We start from the raw sequence: 25,093 nt of genomic DNA on the forward strand, positions 1-25,093 counted from the left end.
TACTTTCCCTGCATGGACTGGTGGGTAGCACACTATTGTTCTTAGCGGGCTTCATATTTTACTGTTAGCCCATTGGATCCTTGCCTTTAGGAGAAAAGCAGGAGACAAGAGTTTTTTAATACGTTAATCCTTTGGAATGCAATTATTTAACTTTTGCTAGAAGCCATCTGCCAGCTAGCATGGCAGTTAGTCCAAGTCCCATGAATGTTGAGTTTATTGAGATTAAAAGGTCAGGTGTACTCCTGCTCTTTCTTTAAAAAAAGGATGACATTCATTATCACATAGTTCTTTTCTCTACCTATTTTTCTATTGCTTTGGTTTCTGTGACTGTAGCTTAGGTTCAAATTACTGGCTAGTGCAAAATTTGCATTCACTAGACCCCTCCTCCTGAGGTTTTGATGGAAATAACCAATAAAACATTTCTGATCCCTGTTTCAGGTATGTTTCTAGACGGCTCTGTTTAGTGGGTCTCAGTGTGATTTTGTGCCCCACTCTAAAGAGCCACCAATTATGTTCCCCTTCCTATTCACCTCGGTTCTCTTCCCACCCCCATTTTTCCTCCTCCTTTAACCCCTCCCTTTGATAATTCAAAATTCTGTGGACTGTTCACATTTCAGATTCATAACAATACATATATGGAGCAAAAAGATATTGGCGGCATAAATTAAGCACTTCAGTTATCTTTATTTTGAAAGTATATTTTCTGTGGTCAGCACCTGAATTTCCTTAACATGGCCCTAGCCAAAAATGCCAACAGAGTTAACTCTTTTCTAGACTGTATAAAGTTTCCTTCTGCCTATATCTATATGGTAGAGAGCCAGCGTGGTGTAGTGGTTAAGAGCGGTGGTTTGGAGCTGTGGAGTCTGATCTGGAGAACCAGGTTTGATTCCCCACTCCTCCACATGAGTGGCGGAGGCTAATCTGGTGAACTGGATTTGTTTCCCCACTCCTACACATGAAGCCAGCTGGTTGACCTTGAGCAAGTCACATTCTCTCAGCTTCACCTACCTCACAGGGTGTCTGTTGTGGGGAGGGGAAGGGAAGGCGATTGTAAGCCGGTTTGAGTCTCCCTTGAGTGGTAGAGAAAGTCGGCATATAAAAACCAACTCTTCTTCTATATTGGCTGCTTTGTGCAGTTCAAAGACCATTCAACCCATTGTGTCTCCCCCTCCCCCTGCCTATAGCTGCTTGGAGAAAGGTATTAAAAATCCTGATTTGTCTCCATCAGGGAGTTGGCAATCTAGATATAGAGACAATGACTGTGGTACATGCTGTAAACCAAATAATGGTCTGAATCTCACAGAAAAGAAGGGAAGTTATCCTCCTTCCCAGGCAAAATCCCTGGATGGAGGGAGTACCCAGATGTTCATACCTCACAGAAAGCCTGTGACATCGACAAGTGGCTACATCAAGTCTCTCCTTTGACCACTGAAATTTTCATACTCCATTAAAGGCTTATATAGTAAGCAAATACCAACAACGCCATTGTAAAATCCTAATGCATTAGGTGCACAGATCTTGAAAGATCTGTAAAAGATATTTTGCCACCTCAAATGGGAGTCAAGACTCTCCTTTTTAAAAATCCACCCATTGCTGCATAGACATTAACCATTTAGGGTAATAACTGATGCATACTAGTAAAATCCTGAAGCAAAACATCAGTTTTATTTGTAAACTCTTCTTTGGTAAACAAGACTGAACATGAAAGATGACCAAAGATGAAAAATTAAAAGCAAATGGAAAAAAAAAATCCATTACAAATGAGGGAAAATACAAAACACTGACTATGATAACTAGCGAGAGAGACGAGCAAGGCTTGGAGGAAAAATTGACTGTCTAGATTGGAGCCCCCCCCCCATCCCAGCAGAAGAGATGAAGTCATACAGTGCTGCCCCTCCCCCACCCTCTTGTGCAGATTCTGGGGCCAAAGTCACGAGCAGATCAGCGAGCCTAGTCTTGTGGGGTTGGGAGGATCACCCAGATGCAGGTCAGCAGACACCCCTACATTTGCTCATCATGGTGTCTTTGCCTTTGTGGTGGTGGCAAAGCAGGGGAGGGGACAGAGGGTGGCCAAGGGACATTGCTGCTCTTTACATCAGGGACTCGTTGCAGAGGACAATTTCCAGTTCCTTGCGGTACAGCTTCCCCCCATCTGAGAGGTTCATGATGCTCTTTCTGTAGCTCGTGAGCTGTTGGATGGTCATCTCCTATCAAAGGGGGGAACACAGGAGGGAGGACAAGTTAGTTTCAGCTTGAGCTGGAAAGAAATTTCAGCCCCATTTGAAAGCTGGTAGAACAGGGCAGAAGTCAGAGCATAGCTTGTCCGATGAAGACTTCCAAAATGTAAGAATCCCCATCGCTCCAGTGCTTTGAAGCACTGGAAAACCTAACAAATCGCACCCAGAATTATGAATGCATTTCTGTGCCTCTTCAGGGAACCTCCTCTCAAAACAGAAGTGAATTTCCTGGGTACATTTGAGAGCAGAGAAACTGAATACTTTGAATGTCAAAAGCCAACAGCATGAAAACTTACTGAATAATCATTCTTTCTCACACAGCTGGGCACATGATAAAAAGCTGAAAACTTTAAAATCAAGCTACAGATCTTAAAACCCCAAATTCCAAATACAGATTTTTTGGGAAGAGGATTCCCACATGCAAATGTAAGTTTTCGAAACAAGAGCTTTCACAAGCAGATGTAGGATCCTGAATAATAATTCCTGTTGTCTGCCACTTTGAATGTAAATACTTCTGCCTAATGGACAAAGACTTCATGCATCCGATGAAGTGAGTTCTGACTCACAGGAACTTATGCTGGAGTAAAAGTTCATCTTTAAGGGGCCTCTAGTTTTAGTAAGACTACTGTAACTGCTGTGGCAGCAATGGGAAATGTGAGTTGGGGATGCCCTTCCAGCGTTGCAGATCTAAGCAGCTTGCTCAGCCTAGATAAAAGGTAAAGGTAGTTCCCTGAGCAAGCATGGGTCGTTACTGACCCATGGGGTGATGTCACATCCTGACATTTATTAGGGAGACTATGTTTATGGGGTGGTTTTCCATTGCCTTCTTCAGTCAACTACACTTGACCCCCAGCAAGCTGGGTACTAATTTTACCGACCTCGGAAGGATGGAAGGCTGAGTCAACCTTGAGCCAGCTTCCTAAAACCAACTTCTATCGGGATCAAACTCAGGTTGTTAGCAGACCTTTAGACTGCAGTACTGCAGCTGACCCCTCTGCACCACGGCAGCCTAGATGTCCTAGAAATCCAGGAAGCCCAATACCAAAATCATCAAGAATTCCCAGAGTAAAAGGGTATATCCATTTTCAGCAGCCAGATTCCGCTCCCATGGTTTTGTTTGCTACCAACAGCCTCCATTCCAGTGCAGCCATTTTAGATTCCTTTTCCTCTTCACTTACTGGGACTAGTTAGCTTTGCTTGTGTGGCTATGCACAACGCACTACAAAAACTTACATGCAAACAGATTAACACTCAGTAACAATGACAACCATGGCAATGCTGCCACAGTGCTGGACCTTGAATTAACTTTGCCTTTCACACACTAAGGATCCTCCCTCTCACACTCTTCCCTCCTTCAATAAAAATGGTAGCTTCTGAACAAGAAGTCCCAATCAGAGATAAATGAGCTACATTTTTATTCTGTGCTCTTGTCTACTATATAAGGTGAAATCAGGTCAAGAGACCTGGTATTTTCCCCTTTCATCTATGTTCATCTAAATCAGTGGTTCCCAACCTTTTTTTGACCAGGGACCACTAGGACTTTTTTGTTCAGTGCAGGGACCCCAAGGTTCAAAATAAAAATTCAGAGAATTTGAAAATAAACTTTAATCATAACTGTTAGTTAAACATTAAACTTAGAATAATTTTTGAATATATATTTTTATAATAGAGAACTTATAATTGAAAATATTGATTTATTATGGGTTTATAACTTTGTTTCACGGACCTTAATTTAGTTCTCGTGGACCCCTGGGGGTCCACGGACCCCTGGTTGGGAACCAGTGATCTAAATTAATGGAGGGTGACCAGTGATAGGGATAAATGAAGCATCCTGGAAATAATCCATGGGGTGAATCATGGATTAACTCCTTATCACATCATATCTAATTTGGCCTTGAGAATGACTCTCAATTAGGTCCCTACCTATAGGCACCCAAAGCCACCTGCCGTGCTTTTGTCCAGCTCACTTTCTTTGGCTTGTTCTTTTTTTTAAACAAGGCAGCTCCTGAATCCACAACTCAGACAGGCTGGAGAAGGAGCGCAATTTGCCACAGCACCAGAAGGATGAACCAAATAGCAGGATGCTACTTTCTTTGTGATGGATTTGGGGGAGGGGGATGAAGCCTGTATAAGAGTGGGCTTCTGCTATCTCCGTTACCTTGATTATTTCTGGTTCTACTTTTTCTTCCCCACAAGATACCCTTGCTGTTTTGCAAACTAATATGTATTTGGGCAGGGTTATTGTCAAACTTGCATTAGTATGCTCTCCAAACGTTCTAAATTAATTTTCCAATTAGGGCTATTTATTGCCACATTGTACAAATATAAGGCTGCGTAACTTTTATAGGGTGGAAACACCGGATCCAACAATCTCTGAAACCTGCCTGCAGCATGTAAACCAAAAGGCATGGTGGAAAATTCATAGAATCGCATGTCATAACAAAAGTACACTTGGACTTCCAAGAGGATTTACTATAGCTTGTGGGGAAAATATAACATGTTAATATATCTAGCATTCCCCAATAAATCCAACCATTCATGGCATTGTTGGGGTAGTTATGGAATGCATTCCTCAGGCTCTAGGTGTTTTTCCGCTCATTGAAAGATACTGTTCTTATGTTAGGAGAAGCGCTAGCTCTGGAGGAAAGCGCTGGACAGTGGAGGACTGCCCTCATAACAGAAAAGGGTGCAGTGCAAGTAGAAGCAATTAGTCTTTCTTGAAGCAGGGCAGTTTCTTATTACATGCCCAAGGTTGACCACAACCATAATATTTCTTCCTCCCCCCCTTCTTATTTATGTATTGTGCCCATTGGTTGTAGGAATAGAATGAGCTTCTTTAGGCTGAAATCTAATTCTTGGCCATGGTCAATTCAACAGCTTACCTAATTGTCTTGCTTAAGGGTCCTTAGCTCATACTTGCTTCTCCCCTAACAAAGTTGTCAAAAATAGTTCTAGCACCAAAATCTTAAACATCCTGAGATGGCAGATCCTGGTCTTACCACTTTTCAAACAATTCGTTTAAATGGTGCCATGTGTCTTGAGAACCTTCAGTCTACCTGATAGCTGCAAGGCCTGGAATTTCTTATATGTCTCAGCATTAAACCATCTCATCTCAGGACTTTGCTATAAGAACGGCTGGCAAACTTCTTTATCTTTTAGTGCTTTTATCATTTCAGTTCATTTTTGAGGCTGACAAGCCTCACACTTCGTTGCTCAGTCTAGAGCCACATAATCTTTTTTTTTTAATGCTGGGCCTCCTGTTTCTGTTTCTTATCATGTAATTCTATGCATGGTTACTGCAGCCTAAGACCACCAATTTCAATTTCTGGAATGCCTCTGCATAAGATTTCACTGTTGGTCTTGGTCTGTTGCACAGAAAATGTTTCTGTTTCAGCAGTTCACTCTACTGTTCTTAGTACGGAAATTAACTTATCTCTTTCTTTTGTTAGAGAGCCAGCCTGGTGTGGTAGTTAAAAGTTTGGACTAAGCTCTGGGAGACCCAGTTCAAATCCCCGCTCAGCCAATGGAGTTCGCTGGGTGACCTTGGACCAATCACACGCTCTCAGCCTAACCTTCCTCACAAAGGGTGTTGTGATGGTATAATACAAGAGGCCAGTGTACACTGCCCGAAGCTCCTTGGAAGAAGGATGGGATACCAACGTAGTAAATAAATGAACAAGTGCCTGAATTGGACTAGGATCTTCCTCAAAGGGTTGTTGTGAGAGGAGAATGACGTAGGTTGCTTTGGATCCCTATTGGGGAGATAGGTGGGGGTATAAATGAAGTAAGCAAATAAAATAAACTCCTCCCATTAACATCCTGCAGAGTCAACGGTGAGACATTAAGTACTTGGGTATCCTGCTGCTGACAACATATGACCTTGGGTTGCTACTCCAATCTTTTAAGTAAGTGGACTGCTCAGCCCAGTAAGGGCAAGCCTTTATAAGTGCAAACGGGAAAGTGTCACAATGTAATAGAAACCCATGGATTTAGAGTGGAGATGCACATGGTTGTGGCTGCAGTCCAGCCACCACAAGCCAGCCTTTTATCACGAATTTATGAATTCACCTTCTTGTCTTTGTCATAGAGATCTTTCAGTAGGGCATCCAGTTCATTCTCATCAATGAAGCCATTGCCATCCTGAAAATTAACAGGATAATACAGAAAGATTAAGAAATACCACAAGCTGAGACATTTGAGGCACAGCTTATTTTCCCTAAATGTCTTGTCTGACCTCATTAGAAACCTGAGTTGCTTAGAGGCAGACCAATCTTAAACTCAGACTCTGCCTACTGAAAATTATCCTTCAATATGCATTTTAGTAAAATACGTATCTACTGCTTTTTTCTGTAGAGGGCTTGCAGTTATGCAAACATGACATTTAAAAAAGCAGTCTGTTAGAACAAATGTCAGATTTGCAAACCCTTGAAAATAAAATGGTCACCTAAAGGACTTTCTTCAAATAGAAGTTTTCACTTGCCTTTTAAATGCCCCCAAACAACCAAAGCTTCCGGGGAGGAAACACTGTAGATGTGGGGAGATCATGGTGGAAGCCCAAGTCCTTACCCCACAAGATGAAACTTTTCTAAGTGAGGGATTTGACCAAGGCAAGTGAGCTCCTGTGGGGAAGCATGTTTCCTCAGGCAACCTGGACCCATGTTGTAGTAAACTTTGAAGTTCAAAATCAGCATCCTTGAATCGTGCCCAGAACACAAAGGTAATTATTACTAGAACTGGTATTTTGGGGTCGTTGAGAATATCCTGAGCTACTCTCCTGACCATCTCCTAGGACTGGAACTGGGACACTGGTCAGCAGATACTTGTGGAAGGGTTTTGCCTCCTAGCATCACTTTTCCTGTTTAAGGGCATGAACCAAGAACAAGCAGGAATATTTTAATTAAATTTGGATGAAATGGGAGAGGATAGGTTCTGGAAATGGTCATTATTCCTCACTGCATAGGTTTAAAGCAGGGGTATGAGCCAGTGGGAGAGGGAAGTCTCCCCACCTCTTTCCCAGAGTACTCTTGTGTCACATGAATGTCCAGCAGATTCACACATCCACCCATAAACAGATGAGGTTTTTTATTTTTCATCCCAGATCTTGTACCTTGTCGTAAAATGCAAAGATAGCATTGAATTCTTCCGAATCTAGTTTCATCCCCTGTGCAGAACAGGAAAAAAAATGAAAGGATGAGAAGAAAAAAATGAATGAAAAGCTGCTGGAGAACATAATCCTCAGAGCCTTTACCTGAAATTTAAGGAGGAAGTTCTCTTGCACAGGCAGCAGGCTGCAATATAAATGGGAGAACATCAGTCATGGGAACATTCCAATCAGGAAGAAAAGTGATCTGAACCCTGAAAGGGATGGCCATGGTGGTTCCACCAGGACAGCTAGAGCTACATTTTTACTTGTTATAAGTTGGTGGATGGATGACAATTGGAGACTGGCTCATGGAAGGCTGGAATTGGATTTGGGAACTAGCGAATTATCTACAAGGGACAGATCTGTATTGGTAAGTTCTGTGTCTCCACTTAAGCATTCAGAGTTTAGCTAAGGAGGATTGCAAATCAGAGGATGGGAGTATATTTACTACTATAATGACCACTTTCCAAAAAGAAGAGAACTGTTTTGTTAAGAATCCAGAGGAAGTCAAGTTTGCCTGGATCTGAATTTGGCAAATTTATCTGTTCTGTGCTTTAATATCTCTTTTATCTATAGCCATAGTCCATTTTTTATTGGTAAATAGCAGCAATCTCCCTCCATTTGGTTTGAGACCACAACATGGGAAAAGGGAGGTTATATTCTTGCTCTCCATGCTGTTTGCACTCCTCAGATCCTCCCCCACCCGAGCTTGCTATTTGCCCCTTTGTTATTTTTATGATCCTACCACAGGGAATCCGGGGGATTGATGTGGCAGTTGAGACAAGACATCAGCTTATTCCGCCTTCCCTGGGCACAGCAGCCCTAGTGCAGATGGGGGCTCCATGGCTGCTATTTAATGATTAAAAAAACGCTCTGGAGATCCATTCATGGATCTATTAGCATGTCATCTATTTTGACTTGGTAGCTAGAGAAATGACAGCTCACTCTGCTCCCAAGGACTCTATTTGCATCTCTAAACAACGCAAATGGAAAATCTTACCGTGACATTTCCGATAGGCAGAGCTTTCCATCCCCATTCAAGTCAAACATCCGCAGCTGCAGGTTACAAAGAAACAGCCTGTTAGTGGCCCTCAGGACACAGGGACATTATTTATTTATTTGTTTGTTTAATTACATTTCTAACCCGTCCTCCCCAGCCAAAGACCTGGCTCAGGGCGGCTCACAAGAATACCACATATGATAAAAACAGAATAAAAACATTAAAACTATAGTTGAAAAGCCCAATACAATTCTAATAAGTAAGGTCAAAGATGCCCAATGGCGCCAAAAAAGCGAATATCCAGCTGCAGCCAGGCAAGCAGATGGACAAGTGCCAGGATGGTCTAAAACGGCGGGGGAGTGGAGAGATCAGCAGTGGGGGGGGGGGGGTTAGGGAGGCCAATATTTATAGGGAGAACAATAGCTGGCCTCAATCATAAACCCGGCAGAATACTTCCGTCTTGCAGGCCCTGCTGAATCCCCACTGTGTAGCCTCTATTCATTTCCCACATGTAAACTGTGTTGTAGTATCAAAGGGGGAGTGCACAGCAGAACCTGATGGGTTGCTGGTTGGTTGAACTTATTCAGGTGCCTTATACCAGTTCAGTCCATTGGTCCATCTAGCTCAGTACTGTTTACTCCGACTGGCAGTAGCCCTCCAGGTTTTTAAGCAGAAAAATATTTTTTCTAGCTCTCCCGCCTATGTCTCTCTGCTTTTTAAGGATACGCTTTATCGCTGAGGGGCAAACTAGATGTTACTTTTTTTAAGGAGTCGGGCCCTGGACCGCATTCACAGACCCTGCAGCCACACAGCAGCTGGAGGGAATGTCTCCTTAAAAATTAGGGATGATGTATCACTCTTTTGACACTGGTTTGGCAAGCAATTTCCTTATCAATGTGAGTAGGCAATAGAGAGGATAGCCTTCTTCCTCTTGTCAGCCTCTTTATGGAACTATAATGTAACTCCTCTCTTCTCCATCTATTGTACAGGGCCAAAAAAGAGAAAGGAGTTGACAGATTATGCAATTAAGCCTTTTCTCCCTCCCCCCCCCCCGTGGGAAAACACTGGAAGCCCCAAATTAATTCCCTGGTATTCCCAGTTGAAACGATGATGGAATAACGACATACAACCATCAGGTTGCAATCCCATGTGTGTTTTCTTGGTAGCAAGACCCATTGGGATTTACTTTTGAGTGAGCATGCATAGAATTACAACAGTCGTTTACAGTTTGTCTTTGACATTTTTACAAAATGCAGTGGTGGAGGTATCAATTTGCAGTTGGTGTATAGGGAGAGGTCTCTTTCCCCTTCCTCCCCTGGTGGTTTCCCCCCTAAAATTGCCTTGCTTAGCAGCTTTCCACCACCACCATGAGCATCATGTATAGTTTGGTACCCAGAATTAGGAAAGACGTGGGAAATAGGGTGCCAGTTGCTATTAGTGGTGCTAGGATTCATGTGCTCTTCCTTGCCACCTGTAAAATGATGTCTGAACATTGGTTTGCTTTGGAACTTCCTCTCCACAGTAATTAAATTTTAAAAAGTTAATTCCATCATCCTAAAACAGAGGCACCTTGCACTATAGAATATCTCCCAGTAATGCACCTGTATCTTACAAATGTTCAAAAATACAAGTAAAATCCTGTTTGAGAAGAGCGTATTTCTGCATATGTACAGAGTGCTCTTGTCTCATCTCACTGCAGAATTTCCACGCTGAGTCTCACTGGAGCCCTAGCATCTCTCTTTCTACAAGATACGCTCCACCCAGTGCAGCTCATCTCTTTGCTGCCAGGAGTTTCCCTCTCTCCCTGTTGCGCTAGACAGCCAAAGTCTGCAGAAAGCTATCCGGGTTTCATGCAGAATATTTCCTTTCTGCACTTACTATAGTCTGTGTGTATTCTTGTAGCTTTTGTTCATCGTAGGGCTTGTTCGCTTTCTCTAACAAATCCGACAGGAACCCCTGCAAAGAAAAGAGACCTTGTGTGAAGGTGCCAAGTGATTTGCAGCCTGATCATAAACACATTTATTCAAAAGAACCCCCTCTGTGCTCAGTGGGACTTGTATCCTCATTAGCACACATAGAATTGGACCTAAAAACCAAAGCCCTGGTGTTAATCGTATATTTGCCTTTGGGAATGCCAGCATCTTGTTCTCTCCTCTTGGAGCACTGTCTAGTTACAGAACCATGTTGCTGTGTTGTGACACTGGTCCCCACATGCTAGCAGCCAGTGATGTGGAGGAGGGGGTTGCAGGAAAAACACGACATAATCAGAAACAATAGTAGTGTGATAACTTTTGATAAATGTTGCCAAGTAGTCATGTTCAGTATAACGTAAAGGGGCAAGGGGGAGAAATGTTTCATGATACTTTGGAAATGCAGCAAATCTGCAGTTAGTAGCATTCTTCAAGTGAAGTAACACAGAATGTGTTGGCAGACTTAATTGGAGAACAAAACTCAAGTCCAGTAGCACCTTAAAGACTAACAATTTTTTTCCAGGGTATACGTTTTCATGAGTCAAAACAAACTTCATCAGATCTGTTAGGTGCCTGACAAAGTGAGCTTTGGCTCACAAAAACATATACCCTGGAAAATGTTGGTCTTTAAGGTGCTACTAGACTGGAATTGTGTTATACTACTAGAGTGGTAAGCTGCAGTACTGCAGTCCAAGCTCTGCTCACGACCGGAGTTCGATCCCGACAGAAGTTGGTTTCAGGTAGCCATCTCAAGGTTGACTTAGCCTTCCATCCTTCCGAGGTCGGTAAAATTAGTACCCAGTTTGCTGGGGGTAAAGGAAAGACAACTGGGGAAGGCACTGGCAAACCACCCTGTAAACAAAGTCTGCCTAGGAAACGTCGGGATGTGACGTCACCCCATGGGTCAGGAATGACCTGGTGCTTGCACAGGGGACTACTTTTACCCTATTACACACCAACATAACTATCTGCCTGAATCTTAACTAGAGTACATGGTGCTGGGTACAAAATGGACTTCGTGATGCCTTTCACCCTTGGAGAGAATCCAGCAGTTAATCAGAAGCCCCTGCTCAGCTGGAACATGGGGAAGGCCTTGGCTCAATGGCAGAGCATCTGCTTGGCTGGCAGAAGGTCCAAGGTTCAATCCCTGGTATCTCCAGGTAAAAAAAGATCAAGTAGTAGGTGATGCAAAAGACCTTTACCTGAGACCCTGGAGACCTGCTACCAGTGTGAGTAGACAATAATACTGACCTTGATGGATCAAGGGTTTGATTCAGTATAAGAACTTCATGTGTGTTCAACATACATGTTCCTTGTATGAAACTATAAGCAGTTAGCAGTTGGGATGGTTGGGATGTGTAGAGGGGAGACCCACACTGCAAGGAATTTCAGGTGTTCTCTTTGTACATGCATTGTACCATCTCGGCCTCCTTCCCCCACCAGTTAGGACCCCTCAGATTATAAAGAAAGAGAGTCCACTTCCCTATAGAATCATTGTGAAAAGAAGGGTGATGTTGGGTGAGGGCAGCCACCAAACCCACCACTAATGGTTCCCCTGCGGTGGTTTCCTAAAACCTATGAGTGTCAGAGGACTGCCATAATGTGTGGCTTAGGCCTTATTGCAGTCTCCTGCTAGTAAGTGTTACCAGTGTTGCTTTGTGAGGAGAAAAGAGATAATGGGGCTGGGGGACATGCCCCCAGGCCATTTTTAATTTAGATATTTACTACATTAATAGCCCTTTCTTGTTGATTCAGGATGGATTACAGAATTAGATAGCAATGCAATAAAGACCAGCTTTAGAGACCATAACTGTCTCTAAAGTATTTTCAACATGTTATATAAATACTGAGTATTCTTATTACACTGATTCTTCAGTTTGGTTTTGCATTAGAAAATATGCACCATTGGTTTCAGCAATTAGCATTATTATTTTTAAAAATTCGTCTCTGAGCCATTTTGTATCTTGTATCACAAGGACCCCGAAAGGGCTTCTCTCACAACCTACCTGGAGCTCATTGGCTTCTATGTAGCCGCTGCGATCTGTATCATATTTCCGCCAGGCCTGCAATGGAAACAGCACAGATTTGTTACCATAATCAATTATCAATGGGAAGCAAATGTTCAGTATATTTTTTGTTCCCAAATTATCATTTCACCTGTAACGCCTATTAAAAGAGTTGCTTAGTGATCCATGTCTCCTTTGGCAATCCCATGAGAAGCATTTGAATGTTTTAATCATCAGAATTTGTGACTACTTTAAATATCTGTTATTTATGGTAAATGTCAAAAATTCAGATGACCACCAATGGGAAGTGTCAAAAGATTTCATTGGTAAATCTCAAGGCCAACCAAATGTCTACAGCCAATGATCATTATTTACTGATCATGACTTAGGCCATTGGCCAGGGGTAAGCATTAAAACCACAATTCGTTATGTAACTATTTCTGATTTTCCCAATTTTATTTGAAGAATCTTCTTCAATAAATGATCCGCTTTCTCCATCATTTGCTGGTGTATGATAGCAGTTTATTAATGTGGGCTTTGAAATGCCCATAATTTTTTTTTTCCTCTTGAGAGTTTATTTCCTTTTTAAAAATGGAATAGGACAAAATATAAAGCATAAAGAATACAAAAAAGACTGCACAAATGTCAGCGCTGTAAAATGCATCAAAAATTATAATCAAAGCTACACACAGTAAAATGGGATTTCCCTATAAACTTAAAAAGGCATACAGAAGAAACATGATAAACAATTTCTTTGAGATAGATCACAATGGGTAGCTGTGTTACAGCCCATTCCTGACTTCTGAGGACGAAAGTCCTCAGGAGGCCAGGAAGGGGCTGCTCTGGCATTGGGGGCCCTCCGGGCTACTTAACGCCATTGTGAGTGGCCCCAATGCCGACGGGAAGGGCTGGACGCTGGTCTATCAGTGCTGCCACAGCAGCGCCATCCCAGAACGGTGGCTGGGCCTTCCACCAGCATCCCACTGGTGTAAAGGCCTGCACCGGCATTCTGGGGGGCATTCCGGCATCCTGGGAGTGTTCCTGGGGTGTGCTGGGGGGAGGAGCTGCCTGTAGGCAGCTGCCTATCCCCTTTCGCCAAGGAATGCCGGCGCTGAGAACGGCATTGCTGCAACTGATTTTAGCAGGCGTAGCATTGCTATTCTTTATGGGGCCAAAAGCCCCATTTTTACACACACAAAAAAGCCCTTCAAAGACTTTTTTTTTTTTTTTTTTTTGGCGGCCGTGAAATGGCTTTGGGGGTGTCACAACAGTGGCTCCTCCTCGCCATCCCTGGCTGCCGACAGCTCAGGAATGGGCTGTTAGTCTGTCTATAGCAGTAGAAAGGAGCAAGAGTCCAGCAGCACCTTAAAGGCTAACAAAATTTCTGGCAGGGTATGAGCTTTCGTGAGTCACAGCTCACTTCTTCAGATACAGCTAGATATAGCTGTAGCCATAGATAAAACATCTGAAGAAGTGAGCTGTGACTCAGAAAGCTCGTACCCTGCCAGAAATTTTGTTAGTCTTTAAGGTGCTCTTTCCTACTTTCTTCCTTTGCCCTTCAAAAAATCTTTGTGCTCAGACAATTGTGGGCCTGTCTGGACCTCTCCGGCTCCTACTAAAAGGTCAGCTCAGTCATCAAGACCACCTTTAGTTCTAAATTGAATTAATCTGACATTCCCCAAGAAGTCACAACAGCCAACTTAGCTGCCATTAATAAACTGATTCCTGAGTTGAGATCAGCCCCCTTGATTCCATCCTTCATGTAACATAATAAAAAATCAAGAGGAATTTCCTCTTCAGCCTTCTCCCTAATCAAACCAAGTACTTGATGCCAGAATGTCTGACTATGACAAGACCAGATGATATGGAGCAGTTTCTGCATTTAATAGACTGCCACCTTCCACAGACATGTATAGGAATTTCTTTTCTTTTACAGGATTCCCAATGGTATATAATCCATAATCCCTCCAAATGCAAGTATTTCCTACAAATACATATCTGTCAGTTGCTCATAAAAAAAAAAGTCAAGATTTAAACCAGACTAACACTACCACGGTATGTAGTTACACCCTTCTAAACCCATTGAAGTAAATGGTCTTAGAAGGGTATAACTCTGTTTAGGATAAGAAGAAGAGTTGGTTTTTATATGCGAACTTTCTCTACCACTTAAGGGAGAATCAAACCGGCTTACAATCACCTTCCCTTCCCCTCCCCACAATAGACACCCTGTGAGGTAGGTGGGGCTGAGGAAGCTCTTAATAGAACTGTGACTGGCCCAAGGTCACCAGCTGGCTTCATGTGTAGGAGTGGGGAAACCAACCTGGTTCACCAGATTAGCCTCCACCACTCATGTGGAGGAGTGGGGAATAGAACCTGGTTCTGCAGATCAGAGTCCACCGTGACTGAGCTAAAGCAACACTGAATCTCAGGCTTTTTCCTTGAAAACATATATATATATATATATATATATATATATATATATATATATATATATATATATAATTATTTTGTATGAAAATAGATTCTACTGACAAAGTATTTGTCTCAGGGATAAACTGATCTCTCACGGCCTCTAATTTAACTGCTTTATAATACGGTTTGATGTTAGAAACCCCAAACCCTCCCTTCCTCTCTTTTATACAAAGGGTTTTAGTACCCATCCTGGGTGGATTAACCAATCAAATGAACTTAAAAATCAACGTCTGCTCGCTATCTAATGGTGAGGATTTAACTTGCAATAGGATGTTAATAAATAAGAAAAGAATTTTAGGCAGAATATTCATCTCCACGGTGGGGTCTTTGTTCAGCCATCAAAGACAGAGGATGCCAAAAGCTTAAATCTTTTTCCACCTCCAGGAATATCATCTAATGATTATTTGTAACTAATGAAATATCCCCAAGTCCTAGATATTTAATATAATCCATTTTCCATACCATGGAGCAAAATGTAGCCAGTCCATTTTTACAGACTGTATTTATATTAAAGACCCATCTATTCTGAGTTGTCTAGATTAACCTTGTCCCCTGAGGCTTTACTAAATGAATTCAAAAGCTGTACCAAGTCTTTAACAGATTCTTTAGGATTAGGCAGGAAAATGTCCAGAATTATAAAGAAATGAAATGTTCTCAGGCATTTCCTTGCACTTATTACGAACAAAGATTTCCCTCCCCATCAAATATGGGAGCTAACGTTGGGAAGGGGGTGGTATATGCCTGACCTCCACAGCTGTTTTGGGTATGGGGAGGAACAGAAACATTTGAAGTGCACCCCATGATCTCACCCACCTCAGGACATGACTTGGAGTGCGGGGGTGGGGGGGAATGCGACTCCCTGGTTGTAGCAGCAGTGCTTGCGGGGAGGGGGTATGGTTCAGAACTTGCATACTGGCAACTGGCAGCTGTCACATTGGTGAGTTTGGAGGCAGAGTCAGGTCTCAAAACACAGGCCTGACCTTGCCTCTTATTCTCTCCCCCCCACACACAAGGATATCCTGTGTTGTGTCAGGAGTGGTGGCCATTCTCACCCTTGGTCACTGATTTCTAGCTTCATGATAGGGCTAGACGGGTGTTAGATGTAACAAAGATAATCTATGAAAGGCAATTCATGTCTGCATGCAGTTGTGATTCAGATTGGGGCCACGCAGGAAGAGGAGAGGGACATTAAGAAGAATTGGTTTTTATACTCTACTTTTCTCTACCTTTAAGGAGTCTCAAAGCGGCTTACCGTTGCCTTCCCTTCCCCTCCCCACAACAGACACCTTGTGAGGCAGGTGGGGCTGGGAGAGTTCTGAGAGAACTGTGACTGGCCCAAGGTCCCCCAGCAGGCTTCATGTGGAGGAGTGGGGAATCAAACCCAGTTCTCCATATTAGAGTCTGCTGCTCTTAACCACTATACCACACTGGCTCTTCACCCTTCCTCAGTTTTCCTAATGAAATTGGGCTACCTGTGCTACTATTGGTGCTTTAAAGATGTGTTCTTCCAAAGCCCATTTCCCCTCCTTAAAATGCAGTAATCTATGGTGATCCCTTGATTGCCAGTGTAAAAGTATTCCAAGGACAGCCCATTTGCTTTGAAAGAGTTTTTGAGTACTGAGGAAGATGCCCTGTCAGTGAGATCAAAATATAACCCTCATGTTGCGAGGCTCGGGAAGATGCCCCCCCATTCTTCCAATGCCTATTTTGTCTGGTCAGAATGACTTCACATAATCTGACACGCTCTGGCATGCAAGGCTTAAGAACACTGCACTTCCTGTTTTCATGCTTCCCATAGAAGCGCAGCCCCTTGCAATGCTTGCTCAAGTGTCTGAAGGTGCAGAGCAAGCTCCAGAACCAGGCCTGGTAGTTCAAGTGTCAAGTCTTCGATCTCTTAGATCGAAGGAAAGCCATGTAGCGCTCTCTATTCCCTGGAGCCAGTAAGTCTTACACTGGACCACCCACTCATGCTTTCATCTCATGTTCTGTTTTATTATTGTTGTGTTTTTCTTTTTCTTGTCTCTTTTGTAGGTTAATTGAACCGTGGGCCACAACATGGAGAATTCCCCAACTGGAGTAAGGAAGACAAACCCCTCCTTTGCGACAAAATCTGTAAGACACTGAAATTCGTTCAGCAAAAAAAATGGGATCCCTTCTCCTTTTTCTCTCTTGGTGGGGTTTACTCCCGATGTTCTTTTGGGAGGGAACAACCTCCCAAAAAAACACGGGGTGGGGGACCCCGAGAGAGAGAAAGAGAAAAAGGAAAACAGATCCCATTTCTTTGCTAAACAAGTCATCAGTGTTTCTGGGCATCAGAATTTCATGGGTACAGCAGAGGTCAAAGTGTGTATGTTTGTGTGTCTAGTCTCGAAGCACTCTGCCCCACACATTTATGTGCCTCCAAATTTGGCATTGATCCATAGCCCATATTCTTCCTAAAGCATAAGAGCAAATAACATTTTGTCCCTCAATGGCCATCATTTCTGCCTTTTTAATGATGGGCAGGCAAGTGACTTGTGCAAAGATTCACTTTTCCCGAATCGAGGCTCCCAGATCAGCCAAGGTATCAACTCGGATGTCATTCCCCCACTCCCTCCCCTTCCACTGCTAGAATTTCTTTTGTCTAGAGCAAGGTCAGGTCAGCGGGTCAAGGCTTTGCAACATCATTATAAGAATTAATATTTTAAGCACAAATTATAAGTGGTATTGTCAGAGTGGGATCGATTCAATAGTTAATTGCTTATGCCTGCCACAGAACTTGTTTCGCCAGCTATGTAACAATGGAGGAGCTCAGATTTCATTGTGATGCAGGATTCATTTCCTATTATTCATTTTAATTGCCTAGATGGGTTGCTATTTCACAGCTGTTGGGTTTATGTCTAAAGATGGTTACATATCAGCAACTGTTCACTTATTTATATGGCACCTGCTTAGAGAAAGCCCACTTGCTTCCTGTCTAGAACAGTGATACTGCAGGGGTGGCAGAATCACCCATGTCAACCACACCACAGCTCTGTTTGCCTGTCGTGGCATCCTCTCCTCCACTAATCAAAACCACCATCCTAATGCTGTTATTAGCAGTACCATGGAGAAAAGACAGGTTTTAAAAGGCCCTGCCTTTTTTCATTAAAGTGCTAGTAGCAAGCAGGGTCGGCCTCTTGGGAGTATTTGGATGGGAGACCACCAAGGAATACCAGGGTTGCTGTGCAGAGGAAGGCACTGGCAAACCACCTCTGTTAGTCTCTTGCCATGAAAACCCCCAAAGGGGTCGCCATAAGTCGGCTGCGACTTGACAGCACTTTACACACACACAGCAAGGTAAACCTACCCTCCCACATATTGATTAGTGAAACCATGCAGGGTTTGAAAGGGTTAAGCAACCTTCCCTGAATATCCCCTATCGAATCAGGGCTGCACGTGCCTCTAAATTACCTTTTAAAAAAAGGAATTGAGATCTGTCAGATCTTGATCGCATCTGTTTTGACCCTAGGTTTCTGGGATCCTGTCCAAGGGAGAGAGCAGGAATCCTTACCTCCATGAATTCGGCGCTGGAGCCAACGTGCTGTCGGAAACACAGCAGGAAGTTCTCCTCTGTGGGCAAGATCTGTGCCAGCTGATGAGGGGGCAAAAGAGGACCGACACAAGGACATCAGAGAGGAAGTGTAAGTGCATGCACCCAGGCACACCCTTCCCATGTGCTTTGCCATTTTGCTAGTGGGGCAAAAATAGTCACAAGGTGAGGCAGGGTGTTCCCCTCCCCCCAGCAGCTCAATGACAGCATATTAATTATCATACTGTAGACTCTCCAGGAAACTCCTGGTCACAGTGTAGCCAGGGGAGAAGACAGTAGGAATCCAGGCTAAGGTAATCTGAAACCTTTCTGAGAAAGATGCAGATCAAAACGTGTCTGCCTTCCTTCTAGGTGTTTGTCCCAAATGTCTCAAAATTCTGCTGGTAAAATTCAAATGAAGCTGGCCACACACATCAGGGGAAGGCCTTGTATGCTGTGGTTTGTTAGCCCCCCAGAGGAACTGCTTGGCTACTGTGTGAGACAGGATGCTGGACTAGAGGGACCCCCATGTTTACATAGCTCACCTCTGACAGTTCAATTCTGCCATCTGCGTTCTTGTCATATTTTCGCATGAATTCCTTCATCTTTTCGGCAAAGTTGACATTCTTGGATTCCTACAAAAAGGAAAGAAGGGTCACTTGTCTGTTGCTACATATGCAGAAGAACTTCTTGCAGAGGAATCTACCCTCTTTTGTTGCATATATGTTGCAGTAGTTCAAAACATGTTTTTAGGGTGTCCAGTGTATTTCTTTCTCTTTCTCTCACCCCCTTCCCCCAATTACTTGCAAGGATTTATTTTTAAATCCACCAAACATATTTTGCAACCTCACCGTTTTTTGCAAGATGGAGCCTTAGCCATCTCTTCTTGCAGCTGCCTTTTCTAGCATACTAGAAAATGGGCAAAACCTGGCAGGCTTTGGCAAATCAGGGATCCTGGTGAATCAGGTTCCATGCATGTACACACACCCTGGAAGTGTCAAAACATCTAGTTTATTCAACAACTAACCAATAGCCAACAGGAGGCAGAAATGCACAGGAGAAGAAGAGAAGAACAAAAAGGGTTGGTTTTTTTTATATGCCAACTTTCTCTACCTTTTAAGGAGAATCAAACTGGCTTACAATCTCCTTCCTTCCTCTCCCCACAAAGACACCTTGTGAGGTAGGTGGGGCTGAGAGAGTTCTTAGAGTACTGTGACTAGCCCAAGGTCACCCAGCGGGCTTCATGTGTAGGGTTGGGGAAACCAACCCAGTTCACCAGATTAGAGTCCACCTCTCTTAACCACTGCATAACGCTGGTTCTTAACCACTACACCACCTGAGGGATGACAACCACTGTTTCCTATATGATAATTGCATATGGGTAGCCACATTAGTCTGTAGCAACAAAAGAAAACAGGTCAGTGGCACCCTGAATAAAGAACTTTATTCCAGCATAAGCTTTTGTGATGAAGTGAGCTTTTGTCAGGGCTCACTTCATCAGATGCCTCCATTAAGTGAACACTTCTGTGCTCTTTCTGTTGTGAATATAAAAGCGTAAAACGAATGGATGTACACTCCAATGCACCTGATGAAGTAAGTTCTGGTTTACAAAATCTCATGCTTGAATAAAATTCTGTTACTCACCAAGATGCCACCAGCCTCCTGTTCTACTTCCTACATGATTCAGCATTCAGTAGCCAGTGCAGAGATTCCTGCAGTTCATTCATTCAGCCATGTCCGGAGTTCATGGCTAGAGTAGCCTATTTCCAAGTCATTTTAATCTATACTGGTCCAGATTTTCTAAAAGGTGCATTATAGCCCTGCAGGGTTTAGTGCAGCCAAGAAGAAAAACTGAAGGAGCATTTTGCAAGTGGCTGAGCCACAGAACATGGTCTGAAAAAAGAGTGGATTAAATATTTGTTAGTCTTAATATTGCAAGATGCCCACTAAAGAGCAGGAACAGGTAGGTAAACCTTGGCGTACAGATGAATAGTGGAGTGGGTGCCTCACCACCTCTTGCCTGTATTGCATCTAGCACATTGGTGGACTACAAGAACAGTAACTTGCCTAAGATGGGATTTGAACCACTGAGCTACAGCAGGCCCCCCTGGGCTCCTGTAGGACTTCTGCTTGCCTCTTACCTCCTGCAGCTGCTATTCATCTGGGGAGTTTTAATGACAGCTCACCCAGGATCCAAATCTAGCTCGTTTCCTAGTCTGATCCTTTTTTCCTTTCTTGGGTATGTGGTCCATGTTCTTGGTTTACTAACGGAGGCACACCAGACAAGAGTGGGTGCATCTTGGTGGTAGTGGAAAGTGCCGTCAAGTCACAGTTGACTTGTGACAACCCTGTAGGGTTTTCAAGGCAAGAGATGTTCAGAGGTGGTTTGCCATTGCCTGCCTCTGCATTGCGACCCTGGAATTCCTTGGTGGTCTCCCATCCAACTACTAAGGGCTGACCCTTATTACGCTGAAAGAGTCTGCAGATGTGGTGCAGGATGTCCTGACTCCCTGTCTCATATTCTTTTGGACTGCCATCTTTATGATTCCTCAAGAGGAAACCTAATAAAACCTATAGTTTTGAACTTCTCCTCAAATAATACGAAAATACTTTACAAACTACTAGCTGATAAGGACCCTGAGATAACCGAAAACCGTGGAAAAATTTCTGATGATAGTAGTTAACTGATGGGAATCTAGTCGAAAGTAGAATCACAACATTAAGGAATGATTTATATTAATTTTATTTTACTCTAACTTTTATCCTTTTATATACTGCAGATTGTACTATGCCAATAAAGGTATTTGAAAATTGAATTTGACCCTGCTTAGCTTCTGAAATCTGAGATTGGGCTAGCCTGGGTTGTCTAGGTCAGTGTGGTGCATCTTGAAACAGTGTTAGACAAGTGATTTTTCCAAAGGCCCAACGCGTCAGCTTAAAGAGTGTCACAGTATCCTTATACATAAAGTAATATTTGGTCACATTTATGAGGACATTAACTTCTGAGCAGTCGTTGAATACACAGCATACATTGGCCAAGCCTCACCCCAGTCTAAATCTTAGTTCTGTCTAGTTAACGACAAAATACATTTCACTAACCATCTGATGACCCCGGGTATAGAAAAAAATCTGTGGATTAAGCCACAGATCAGAGGATTATACGACAATTCCTGAATGCCATATGATTGATTCGGCAATATTTTTTATTTCGTAGACTTAAAGAATGAGTGAAGAGAATTGTGCACCATTTGGTGCACGGATACATAACATATGGAGATGCACGTCCGGTTCTCTGGTCTCTGGGCCCTCAAGAAATGGGGACGATTAACGTTACTCCCCCGACAAACTCCCCCATATACTCAAGATACCACATAGGCCACAAGCAGTACATTCTATTTGTTCTGCGCTTTTTCTTTCTCTCAGAAATAACACCCTTTCCATGTTCCATTTCTTTCTTTTCACCCTTCCTCTCTTTCACACACACTGTCCCTTTTCCTTCTTTTGTCTTTCTCCACTCTCTTACACAAGGAAAGCAGGCAGCACTGGCTCCAGTCAGCTCTGCCCCCTGAGGCAATGTCACCACCACCTTGCATGCCCCCTTCACTTGCCCCTCACCCTCTTTTAAAATAGTTCAGCAGCCGCATATGTGCAGAAGGGCTTCTGAAATATTTATGAAATGCCTTCTGCTCAGTTATTTTGTTTGTCCCCACCCAAATATACCGCCTAAGGTGACTGCCTCAGTTGGCCTAATGGTAGAGCTGGCCCTGATCACATTTCATTCCTCTTCTTATTTGCCCCCACCCACCAACAGACACACGCATACTTGTTTTCATCTGTTTTCTTTTACAAATGCAGCTGCTGGAGATGCTTTTTCAAAAAGGAGAACAGCATGAGAAGAGGCAAGCAATTTAACTCTTTCCTGCCCTGCTGTTTTCTTGCTGAAAAAAGCTACCTTTTACCCCCGCTGCAGAAGACTTCTGGGAATGCTCGTTCCCCCACCCCTGTACCCTCTTTCAAAGAGAAAGTAGGTGCGGATATTAAGAAACTGATCTGATTCCTGTCTCTGCTACTCTCTCAGGCTCTTGCTGGGCCTCCCACAACTTCTCTGCCTTTCCACATGCTCTTATTCTTTCTGGGTGATGGGAGACAACAACAGCCTAATGACTGGTAAGAACATGCTGTGAATAGTGGTCCTCCAGGTCCCCAGGTGCATTTCATCATGAGCCCTTCGTGATGAGTTTGGTCTTAGCTCAATAGAAGCTTGTGCCTGGGTATGCGTCTTTAATTTTTGGTTTCATCTATTTTTGAGGCCCCGGAGGGTAGCTTGGTAAGCTTAACCCTCAAGGACTCTCATAAGGCTCCCTGGCTCCAGCATTTTGAGAAGAAGCCATCACTTGTAGATTTGAAGGTGGAAGACCTTTACTCTCCTTCTGTAGATCAATGTAAAAAACATGTGGCCAAATTGATCTTTGTTAGAGATAAGAGTTACACTCATTTTGATGATTGGAGAACATGTTCTCCGCGTGCCCTGGGCCTGTTATCTAAGGGTAATCTTCCTTCCTATCTGGATTATCTGGTTAGTCCAAAATTATGTAGAATCTTTATGCATTCAAGACTTAACTGCCCTTTTTCAATAGTTTTGCTGGGCTGAATGCTAAGGATGCCTTTTTCAGACTGGCTGTGTTCCTGCCATCTTTAGCCAGTGGACTCCTTGGTATATATTCTTTTGCACTGTCCTTACATGTACCAACTTAGGCTAAAATGGATTATACCGTTTTAACAAATGGCTTGCATTTTCTGGAGCAACTTTGGAGCAAAAGGTCCAGTTCCTCTTAGTGATGCGAGACAACAACAGCCTAATGACTGGTAAGAACATGCTGTGAATAGTGGTCCTCCAGGTCCCCAGGTGCATTTCATCATGAGCCCTTCGTGATTAGTTTGGTCTGACCCTCAGCGTACTTATTTTGTTGCTCGTTTTTTGGAGGCTGCAGAGAAGAGCCAAAGGGAGGTGTTTTTAGAGACTTTATTTAAGTGTTATTGTTTGAGAGAGGGAGGGGGAGAGGGAGAAAGAAGGTCCTCCAGGGGAAGGCTGGGGACAGGGTACAAAGTCTGGAAAGTTGGTCCAGGGTCAGTCTCATGGGTAGCCTCCCCACTCACTTCTTTATTCTTGCGCTGCCATTCAGCGTTACATCTGGTTTGCTCTTGATGTGAGGATGCTGTGTGCTGCGGGCTGAAGTCCTGTATAAATTATTGATCAGCTCAAAGGGCAGCTCCTGTGAGGTGAATGAGAGCCATGTGCCCTATTTTGCCAGCCGCTCTTCTCTTCCATGTACGGCTGCCAAATCTGGGTTGGAAAATTCCTGGAGATTCAGTGGTAGTCTGGGGAGGGCAGAACCGTAGTGGGGTACAATGCTGTAGAGTCCATCCTCCAAAGCAGCTGTTTTCTTCAGGGGAACCGATCTCCATAGTGTGGAGATCTGTGGTAATTTTGGAGATCTCCAGGTTGGCAACCCTAGCACCATCCCAAAAGTGGCTGCTTGGAACTGCTGGCTGGGCCAGCCCAACAGAGGACATGTGAGTGGGAACTTATCAGAGCACAGCTGGGGCTCTGCCTCTGTGCTAGCACCTCAGTTCTAGTAACCTGCTTATTGTGGAAGGATCCGGTTTTGTTGGAATGGTTGCTGTTGTGGATGTATGCCTCCAGGCTGGTTATTAACATATTTGAAGCTGCCTTATACTGAATCAGACCCTTGGTCCATCAAAGTCAGTACTGTCTATTCTGACCAGCAGCAGCTCTCCAGGATCTCAGGTAGAGGACTTTCTCATCACCTACCTGCCTATCCCTTTTAATTGGAGATGCCGGGGATTGAACCTGGGACCTTCTGCATGCCAAGCAGATGCTCTACCACTGAGCCATTGAGTTATTTACTGTGTTGGATTTCATCCTGGCTATATTATGACCAGGCTGCTTCCTTTGGATCCTGCTATTCTAGCTACCTCCTAGGTGGGGCTGAGTTAGTGGGACCCAACCTAATTTGCCCCTGATCTAATGGTACGGTATGCAAAGGAAGGCAGTGTATTACAATCTGGTGGATAAGAAGTTTTAAGAAGGCCAGGATTGCAAGAGGTTGTAGGCAGCTGAAGGCAGCTTCACATGCAGTCTAAACATCTTTACTGGAAAGCACATCTATTGACTGCAGCAGACTTACTCATAAAAGGATAAAAAGTTGAAGGGAGGGGGGAGGAAGTAGCAAAAGTTGAATAACTGTGTTAAAGAAGTGGGAGAAGGAAACAACACTACTTACCACTCCAGCTCCCTTCCTAGCACTCTCCAGCTCCTGGAAGAAGTTTTCCAGCTCTTTCCCTTCAATGTAACCATTTCCTGAAAGAAGGAAAATGATATGAATCAAGGAGGGTGTAAGCTCTCATTGGTTTTGATGAGGGCTTCTAACTGTGAAAAGGTAGGGTGGTGGCTTTGTTTAAATCACTCTCATTCTCCCTTGGGGTCAGTTCAAACAATCAGCAAACCAAGAGGGTAAGGAAGCGTTTCCTGGATTCTGTCATAAGAACATAACGAAGGCCCTGCTGGATCAGACCAAGGCCCATCCAGTCCAGCAGTCTGTTCACACAGTGGCCAACCAGGTGCCTCTAGGAAGCCCACAAGCAAGACGACTGCAGCAGCATTATCCTGCCTGTGTTCCACAGCACCTAATAT

General features: G+C 43.6%; 1 protein-coding gene across 1 annotated transcript in view; it reads right to left on the minus strand.

Moving 5' to 3' along the window:
* Positions 1-1,890: 1,890 nt before the first annotated feature.
* The window catches only part of CALB2 (calbindin 2), a 47,068-nt gene continuing 23,865 nt past the window's right edge, over positions 1,891-25,093 (minus strand). Inside the window, exons 2-11 of the mRNA XM_056862523.1 lie at positions 24,684-24,760; positions 18,924-19,013; positions 18,361-18,441; positions 12,357-12,413; positions 10,259-10,336; positions 8,381-8,436; positions 7,486-7,525; positions 7,345-7,398; positions 6,306-6,377; positions 1,891-2,207 (exon numbers count right to left, since the gene is read on the minus strand). Coding sequence (XP_056718501.1) covers positions 2,091-2,207; positions 6,306-6,377; positions 7,345-7,398; positions 7,486-7,525; positions 8,381-8,436; positions 10,259-10,336; positions 12,357-12,413; positions 18,361-18,441; positions 18,924-19,013; positions 24,684-24,760 — 722 coding nt within the window. The 3' untranslated portion in view covers positions 1,891-2,090. The remainder of the gene's footprint in view (positions 2,208-6,305; positions 6,378-7,344; positions 7,399-7,485; positions 7,526-8,380; positions 8,437-10,258; positions 10,337-12,356; positions 12,414-18,360; positions 18,442-18,923; positions 19,014-24,683; positions 24,761-25,093) is intronic.

Source organism: Euleptes europaea, chromosome 17 (assembly GCF_029931775.1).
Source record: "Euleptes europaea isolate rEulEur1 chromosome 17, rEulEur1.hap1, whole genome shotgun sequence".
In the NCBI taxonomy this organism is placed as follows: domain Eukaryota; kingdom Metazoa; phylum Chordata; class Lepidosauria; order Squamata; family Sphaerodactylidae; genus Euleptes; species Euleptes europaea.